We start from the raw sequence: 9823 nt of genomic DNA, 5'->3' as shown, positions 1-9823 counted from the left end.
GCGGTGTCATAGGATTTGTAAATTGTTTGCGAAAGGAGCCAGGCAGCGACACAGTTAGATGCGTCTTCATTCAGGATAAGAACGCGCCCAAGTTCTCCTTGCAAGAGCCTTTTTACATGAATCAGTTGCGACTAGACTTACCCATTAATGTCTTACGTCCCGGCAAAGTTTGGGGCTCTTACAGACACTTGTCATTATCGCCGCCGGAACCCATACCTGTGCAGTGCGGTTTACGTCGCTCAAAGGGTACATAAGGGTTTTGTATACGATAACAAAGTGGACACGGAAAGAAATTGCATAAAAACTTTATCTATCTTTATGCGGAAAACGTCGGAACAACTCAATTTTCATCAAAAGTCAAAACCATTCCTTTACAACAATTTTTTTTATATTAATAATAATACGAAATTATATTGTGAACTTAATTCCTATTAGATCCGAGGTGATATGAGCACAATCCGTTGGGTCGAAGGACGGACATCTCCCAAACTCAGCCGCGAAAATACGATACATAAAATTTACGCGGCACTGAATTTTAGAGATATTATGATAGCTACTGGTAAACTGGCGTTGGAATCCTTCCAAATGATTGAACGAGATATCGATTCTTTCTTAGGCTTTGAATTTGTCGGGTATGATGGGTTTGGACAAAGAATAATGGCGTTATGCTCCGATAGGTGAGAGGATATAATACAAAATATAGTTATTATATCATAGATATAAATTCAATAACAATGTTGTATTGAAGGATATTAGATTTAGCACTAATGTAGATATGTAATGCAGTTATCAATCTTCCCTCCATGATTGAAAGACGACGTCAACTTGAATGAAAACATAATTTATATTTTTAGAGGAATATCAAATGTTGCAATCCAGGACCACGTTATGTCTTGGGTTATTCCCGATGAATGGACATTCGAGGATGCTGCCACAGTTCCGTGTGTTTATGCCACAAGCTGCTACGCTCTCTACGAGAAAGGAAAAATGAAAAGAGGAGATAAAGTTCTCATTCATTCGGGTACCGGCGGTGTTGGTCAAGCCGCGATCCACCTCGCGCTGTACGAAAAGTGCGAAGTATTCACGACAGTCGGAACTTGAAGAAACGGCAATTCATTAGAGAAACTTTTCCTTCGATCCTTGACGATCATATCGGCAATTCTCGCGACACAAGTTTCGAACAAATGATACTTGAGCAGACACGCGGTCGGGGAGTTGATATCGTATTGAATTCCTTAGCTGAGGAGAAACTTCAGGCGTCTATTCGCTGCTTGGCAAAAGGCGGTCGATTCTTGGAAATAGGAAAATATGACTTGATCGCCGATAATACTTTAGACAGAATGATTTTTGCGAAAGGCATCAGTTTCCATGCAATTATGTTAGACAATATAATAAGTTCCGTCTCAAAGAATTACGGAATTATATATAATTATATGTTACAATGTCTGAAAAATGGCTCGATAAAACCTCTTCCTAGGAAAGTCTTTGAAAAGACCGAAGTAGAAGATGCCTTCAGGTATATGGCAACTGGCAAGCACATAGGAAAGGTAATTTCTCGCGCACACTAGAAATTCATGTTTTTAATGTTATCGCAACAACTGCTTTATATATGATCGCGATGAAATTCTGTTACTATCATCCTTATTTTCAGATCCTGATAAAGATATGCGATGAAAACGAGCCATTGAGTCTTCCTATTCTCGCTTATCCCCGATTTTTCTGCAAGTCTCATATGTCCTACATCATTTTGGGCGGATTAGGCGGCTTTGGTCTAGAATTGGCCGACTGGCTTATTCTTCGCGGAGCAAAGAATCTTCTTCTCACTTCGCGGACAGGATTGCGAAACGGTTACCAGCGCTCGAGGGTAGAATTATGGAAGTCCTACGGGGTGAATGTGCAGATTATCGCGAGTGCTGAAGCGTCTGATCACAAGGACGGCGTGTCCATCCTGAACACTGCCATTGAAATGGGACCGGTGGACGCTATATTCAATCTTGCCGTAGTGCTGAAAGATTCTCTCTACAAGAATCAGACAACTGAGTCCTTCGAGGAATCATTTTAAACCGAAAGCAATGGCGACGAAAACAATGGACGAGTTGTCCAGGAAAATGTGCCCTGACCTCCGATACTTTGTTGTCTTCTCATCCGTTTCGTGTGGCCGAGGAAACTCCGGCCAAACTAATTACGGTATGGCCAATTCCATCATGGAGAGAATATGCGAGAGAAGAGTACAAGACGGATTACCTGGGATGGCTATACAGTGGGGCGCGGTGGGTGATGTGGGTCTCGTGGCCGATATGCAAGAGGACAATAAGGAACTGATCATCGGCGGTACTCTACAACAGAAAATACAATCCTGTCTTCAGTCGCTGGACACTTTCATGGTTCTAAATAAGCCGATCGTGGGTAGTATGGTTGTGGCAGAGAAGCGCGCGACATTTGGTGGAGTGATGGACATTGTGGAAACTGTAGCTAGTATCATGGGTAATTTTTTCATCATAAACGTGACAAATCTGATGATCACTTCGAAAATTTTTTACGATAAAACATTGAAATTAAAGTTAAAAAATTACAATTAATGATACACACAATGTTAACTGTATTCAGGGTGTTTCGCAGAATCCTAACAATTAATATCTATTGTATTTTGGATAATACAAAAGAATAAGACAGCGTAAGTAAAAGTTGAATGTTCTCATAAGCGTTATTGTCTTATGAAGTCAATTTTTTGGTAGCGCAGTGACGAGAAGAATGCAGCTCCATTTTTATCTTAAATTGAAGCCCCTGATTTTTCTTTGTACAAGTTAAAATATTCTGCAGAAAGAAGCAGTTAAAATAACCAGAAAGTAAGTAGTTAAATGAATAGACATTTCAGATTTTTTAAAATAAATATTCGAATGTTCCGTCGTACCACAAACATTTGGCAACATTACGGATATGAGACGATATATAATTGCAGCATTTATAGTATTCTTATCACAAAACACAAAAATAGTGAACATGTCTACTTTTGTTCATTGTTTAAAACTTTCATAATGATATATTTTTTTCATTGAATTACAACTCGTTACTGCGTACGATTCTTATTGTTAGACAGGCGTAGACGGTACAATTTTTTCGACGCAATTGAATATTTACAAACAGTGTTCAAAATATCCTTCTAGACACTCGATGCCAAATGTTTATTGTATGGTGGAACGTTCAAACATTTACTTTAATAAATCTTAAATGTCTTATTAACTACTCATTTTTTGGTCATCTTATCCTGCTACCTTTTTACGGAGAATATTTAAAATATCTATTTATACAAAAAATTTACGAAAAATATTTTAAAAATCTACTTATACAAAAAATAAAGGAGTTCTATTTAAAATAAAAATACAATTATATTTTTATGGCCCAACCTTTATTGCACCAATAAAAAATCGATTTCATAAAAAAATAGTGTGCCCACTCAATTCAAGATTAGGATTCAACTTTTCCTTACATCATTTTTTTCTACTGTCCGAAGTGTAATAGATATTAAATGTTACTGTTTTATAAAACACCTATGGCAAGAATGATGTGTGTATTCTTTCTCATACCTTTTGTTGTGATTTATGTGATCATGATAAAAATCCAAGAGCCTTATCTTCTCCTGTCTTTGCTTACTTAGGAATAAAAGATGTGAAAGCGGTTGGACTTCGCACTCCCCTGTCAGAGATGGGTATGGATTCAATGACGGCGGTAGAGATCAAGCAAACGTTGGAGAAAGAATTCGACGTTTATCTTACCGCGCAGGACATTAGAACTCTCACTTTGGAGAAACTCCACAATATGGCCGACAAAGACAAGCGTTTTGAGCAGATTGAGACACTCGATTCGGCGGGTATAAAATTTTTAATTCGTTTAATCAATAATTTAGACATAGTTCCAGATGTTTGCTTGGAGATAACTACGAGAAATAAAGTGGGCACAAAGCGGATATTTCTTCTACCAGGAATCGAAGGTTGCGGGAGCGTATTTAATTCGTTGGCTTCGAAAATCGAAGGTCCCGTGACATGTTTGCAGCACGGAGCAAACAATATCCCCACGAGTGAATCTGTATTGCAGTCGGCTGCCAGTCTGTTACCTGTACGTATTAATATAACAGGGAAGTTGCCTTTTCGATATTTCCGTGATTCCATTCCACTAGATTGGAATTGCGTCACGTCGATCAAGAAACTAATAAGAAAAAACGAACATTTATTTCTCTCTCTTTTTTTGTAGCATATAATATCAAAGATGGAGGGTTCTGCGGAATTCATAATAGTTGGGTATTCATACGGGTCGTTAATCGCTATCGAGTTGACGAGATTGTTGGAGGCGAGAAATTTCACAGGACGGTTAATATTAATTGATGGCACACCGGATTATATGAAAACTCTGAAAGATCAATATTTTCCTTTCACGAATCTTCAGGAATTTCAGAATAATGTTCTCCTAGGCCTTATAGATCTCTTCTACTCTATCGATAATACATCGGTATGTTGTGTATGGTGAATTTATGTTAAATATGCCAATAAGTTTCGCTGTTTTATGAAAATGCAACTTTATGTGAAAAAATGTACAAATGAATCAAAAAATTCCATCGCTAGCGACAACTTTTTCCCATTTCTGCAGAGCTCGAATACCGTCACGTAAATGTTCTTTTGAGGCATCAGAATCAAGCCATTTGAGATGTCTTCATAAGCGAACTGCTGATAGCCAACCATGTCCATGAACGAAAAGTAATAACGGACCGCAATATCTGGGAATAGGCGGTGGGAAGGACTTCCATTTGAGCATTTCTAAGTAGGTTTAACGGGTTTGGCAACGTGAGGCCGAGCGTTGTCATGCTGTAGAATCACTTTTTCGTGCCTCTGCTCGTATTGTGGCCGCTTTTCGCGCAGTGCTCGGCTCAATCGCATCAATTGAGTTCGATACCGTTCCCCAGTGATGGTTTCGTTCGGTTTCAACAGCTCATAATAAATAACACCGCCCTGGTCCCACCAAATACACAGCAAAACCTTCGCAGCGTGAATATTCGGCCGAGCCGACGACGTAGAAGCATGACCGGGCAGTCCCCATGATTTTGTTCTCTTTGGGTTGCTGTAATGAATCCATTTCTCATCACCCGTAACGATGCGATGAAGAAACCCTTCCTTTTTTGCCGCTGGAGCAGTTGTTCACAGGCGAAAAACGACGCTCAACGTCTCTGGCTTCAAATCATAAGAACCAATCCTTGTTTTTGAATCATTCCCAACGCATGCAATCGCTTGGAAATGGCTTGGCAGGTAACTCCTAATGCTGAAGCAAGCTCTTTTTGCGTTTGGCACGGATCCTCATCGAGCAATGCCTCCAATTCAGCGTCTTCGAAGGTTTTTGGCCTTCCTTCACGCGAACGGTCGTCAACATCGAAATCACCGTCTTTGAAGCGACGGAACCAATCACGGCACGTTGTTTCACTTAGAGCAGCATTCCGTAAACTTTTGGAGTTCTCATGCGCTTCACCGCCGTTTTCTTCGAATGAAAGAAGAAAAACAACACTTCCCGCAAATGACGATTATTTGGCACAAAATAAGACATTTTCAAACAACCAAAAGTATATGACGCAAAAACAAAATCACTAATGTGTCAAAGCGGTTTGTTTACCATATGTCTAAGCTTGGTTCATGACGTTTTGGTTATTCACAATTACCAACACTTACTACTGGAGCCATCTTTTGAAAAACAGCGGGAACTTAGTTGCGCACCTAATATAAGACACGTAATAATGATAATTGTTAACAGGTTCTATTAGAATTGTCTAAACACGACACGTGGGAGAAAAAATGGGATGCTGTCGTCAAATGTCTTTCAGACGATATTGTGCAAGTAACTTCTCTTGAAAATTACAAGATTTATTGTACAACGGTTTATAAGCATCTGATCGCTATTCACGAATATGATGCGTCCTCATCACCGCCACTGAAATCGCCTATACTATTACTAAAACCTACAACATCCTACCTACCTTCTGCCGACGAAAATAGCGACTTGAAAAAGGTAATCTTAATATAAGGACGCATATCGATGTAGTTTCCGCCTTTGAAAATCAATTGACGACAAAATTAATTATTATTCAGGTGACTGAAGGTAACGTGCAAGTTCGTCGTGTCGAAGGTAATCATCTCACGATGTTGGAAAATGATGAACTTGCTGATATTATTAACGAAATATTATCTTGAGAAGTTAATCTTTATAATGTTACAAAAGTTCGTAATTCTGTAAATCGAAGGTATCAAGGTGTGTGGAAAGGGAAGGAGGATACGCAGAATATTTATTGTAAACAAGGCAATAATAAAATATTATGGTAAAATACTCTATTATTTATTCATCGTGCATGATTAATAAACAAGTATAAATAACTTTCGTTGCCAATATGCAGAAATGTTTATAACTCTAAAAAAGGGTTGCTTACTTTTATTTGATATTTATTCTAAATTCATGCATTGCGGCCTTAAATGGCTTCCTATTTTTATACTTTCGTATATTACATGTCGTCGTTGACATTTTTCTGTTCTTACTTTAGGTAACATTTATGTCTCTACTTCACATTCCTTTCTACATTAATTCTGGTCAATTTTGGATTTATATTTGATAAATACATATTCTGATAAACTGGAATAAATGAATATATGCTACTATATTCTGTTATAAACATTTATAATAAATATACCGGATAGGAGATCCACTTGCAATGACCTTTATCTTTACATATATTTCCAAGATCTCCCTCCTGAGGCCGCATTTATCCCTACTTATATGTACCACTGATTAATATCGCATTTAACATTTTTGAACTTAAGGGGATGCTGAACGCTTTATCGACAGAGAACTGTCACAATTTGATATTTTTTCTGCAAAGTTTACGTCGTCTTAAATGCTTCAGAATTAAATATGCTTTTACACGATGAAAGTACGTACAAAAATTAATTGGAGCATCACTCAATATGTGACGAAAGCGATAAAAAATTTTTAAATTAAAATTTCGAATTGACAGTTAGCGTAATATTTATCTAATACAAAAGTTTTGCAACTTGTATGTACTAAAGCTCTGGATGTTCCAAAGAGGAAAAATTTACAAATCATTTCTAACAACTCAAAATTTAGGTAGGAAACTTAAAACGATACGAAAACTTTGCAGAAAAATTTTTAATATATGCGGTTAGGTCTTCCGATAAATATGATAATGCAGAGCAGAAAAATAGTTCACGACTGTTCTTCTAGCCAGAGCTGCAATTTTCCCGCAAATGTGATAACGAATAATCCGAATGTATCCTAAGTATATACATATACAGGATGTTTGATATCTGATTATACAGACGAAAGTTGAAGATAGATTGGGTGTAGCCGAGAAGAAAAGTCATGTACCATAATGTCAAATTGGCAATAGTTACCGAATTATTAATTAAAACGTGTGAGCCAACGAGCGCGTAGAGAGCGGAGGGCGACCGCAGTAAGCACATAGACATTTGATACAGGCGGAGTCAGCGACTGGCGATAGGCAAGCGCGCGGCGAGGGGCAACGTAAGCGACAAGAGGCGATCGCGCGCGACGAGGAGCAAGCGAGCTTTTTCTTTATAGCTTTTTCCTTATTGCTCGCTCGCTCCTCGTCGTTCGCGCTCGCTCGCTCTTCGTCGCGCTCGCTGGCCTCTTGTCGCTTGCGCTCGCTCGCTCCTCGTCGTTCGCGCTCGCTCGCTCCTCGTCGCGTGCGCTCGCCTCTTGTCGTTTACGTTGCCCCTCGCCGCGCGCGCTTGCCTATCGCCACTCGCTGACTCCGCTTGTATCAAATGTCTACGTGCTTACTGCGGCCGCCCTCCGCTCTCTACGCGTTCGTTGGCTCACATGTTTTAATTAATAACTCGGTAACTATTACCAATTTGACATTATGGTACATGACTTTTCTTTTCGGCTACACCCAATCTATCTCCAACTTTCGTCTGCATGATCAGCTATCAAACATCCTGTATATACAGGGTGGGTGGTTATAAATTTACAATCTGAAGTGTACAGGTAGATTACATTAAGACAAACATAAAAGTCCCATACCGTTTACCGAGATTCGCAATAATTATCGAGTTATTAATGACAGAAATCTTGAGGAGTGGGAGCGCGCCGGCATAGATTGGAGAAACGTTGCTGCTGCTCAGGCTACGGCGCGGCCCACTCGGCCCAGTAACTGTGGGCGGCGTGCGGCGAGACGTAATTCCGACGAGATAAAACAACGAATAGCGGCGCATTGTCCTTCCCTTTGTCTTCCCGCTATGTCGGCGCGTTTCTACTCCTCAGATTTGTCATTAATAACTCGATAATTATTGCGAATCTTGCAACACGGTATGGGACTTTTATGTTTATCTTAACACAATCTACCTTCACACATCGGGTGGGCAGCTTATAACCGGCCACCCTATAAATGCACGTTTTCATCACGCGTTCTCCTCGCGGAGATGATTATCGGTGCTATCCTTTCCACACTACCTAGCGATAGATAGCATGGCGCGTCTATTTTATAGTGGTATCCCCAGGAGGCCTAATCCATTGTACATTAATGCATCAATGTAAAAACTGCTCGAAGTGCCGTCCTTCTTCTCGCATATAAAATTTGGCTCTTCGTTTAATATCGCGCGTTGCTCGGTGCGTTATTCCCGGCGTGATAGTATTGAAGGCCGCGACAATTGCCTCACGTACTTCTTGTTCTCTACCATCACGCCACCGTTCGATTAAATTCTTAACGTGACCCCATAAGAAATAATTGAGCACATTAAGGTCAGGAGATCGCGGCGGCCAGGTGATCGAACCATCTCGACCTATCCACCTTTTCGGGAAACGCGTATCTAATGTATCTCGCACTTGCCGGCTAAAGTGCGCAAAAGCTCCATCGTGTTGAAAGATCAACTCCGCTCGTGCCTGTAGAGGGACGTCCTCGAGTAGCCCTGGGAGTGGATCTTTGATAAAATCCGCGTAAATCTCGCCATTAAGCCGAGGCGGCAAAAAGTACGGACCGATCTAAAAATTATGAAATGTTAGAAAATCATTGCGAGGAAGAAGTTTCTTCAATCAAATGATACTCACCACTCGGTCCGCAATTACTCCGGCCCAAACATTAATACTCCAGCGGTACTGGAACGCGCCTTCTCGAACGGCGTGTGGATTTTCCTTCTGCCACAATAGGAAATTCCGCGAATTAAACACGCCGTTCAGTGTAAAGGTCAACTCGTCCGTCCACAGGATGCAGTCGGGGAATGAAATATCCCGCCGACACTGCATGAGTAAACCTATGCATTTCAACGGTGATTAATAAAATTAATAAACTGACAGCAAAAGAATTAACTTGTAAAGCCAATACCTTCACAGAAAAAGACGCGCTTCTGCTCATCTGCTGGGAGAAGTTGCTGCACGCGTTGGAAATGATACGGGCGCAGATTGTTCTCCCGTAGCGCCGCACCAAATTGCGCGAGACATCCAATACAGTCGCTACCTTTCGCGTGCTTTTGCCGGGGTCTCTCTCAAATTCGTGCAAAATGCGCTCTTCAGTATTTACATTTTGCACTCTTTCACCTTCTTCTCGTGTATGTCGCAGGACCGATCCCGTCGCCTTTAATCTCGCAATACACGAGACAATTGTGTGTCGAGAGGGTTTGTCGCGCGCGGGAAATCTTTCTGCATATAAACGTTCCGCGGCAAGTGCATTCTCACCTGCCGAGTGTGTTATTTTGACACGCATAAAAATAACGTGTCAAAATAACACACTCGGATTTGTGTTGTATCGCGTTTATACCTA

General features: G+C 40.4%; 1 protein-coding gene and 1 pseudogene across 1 annotated transcript in view; one reads left to right on the top strand and one right to left on the bottom strand.

Moving 5' to 3' along the window:
• The first annotated feature begins 236 nt into the window (after positions 1-236).
• LOC112589976 (fatty acid synthase-like) lies at positions 237-6347 on the top strand (annotated as a pseudogene).
• Positions 6348-8028: 1681 nt separating this feature from the next.
• Positions 8029-9823, bottom strand: part of LOC112589974 (uncharacterized) — a 1820-nt gene continuing 25 nt past the window's right edge. The window contains exons 1-3 of the mRNA XM_025305197.1: positions 9389-9823; positions 9115-9317; positions 8029-9048 (exon numbers count right to left, since the gene is read on the bottom strand). The exon at positions 9389-9823 is cut by the window's right edge and continues 25 nt beyond it. Coding sequence (XP_025160982.1) covers positions 8596-9048; positions 9115-9309 — 648 coding nt within the window. The 5' untranslated portion in view covers positions 9310-9317; positions 9389-9823 and the 3' untranslated portion in view covers positions 8029-8595. The remainder of the gene's footprint in view (positions 9049-9114; positions 9318-9388) is intronic.

The sequence above is a fragment of the Harpegnathos saltator genome, unplaced genomic scaffold, assembly GCF_003227715.2.
Source record: "Harpegnathos saltator strain DR-91 unplaced genomic scaffold, Hsal_v8.6 scaffold679, whole genome shotgun sequence".
NCBI lineage: Eukaryota > Metazoa > Arthropoda > Insecta > Hymenoptera > Formicidae > Harpegnathos > Harpegnathos saltator.
The sequence above is the reverse complement of the archived record's forward strand: the minus strand, read 5'-3'. Positions and strand labels throughout refer to the sequence as shown.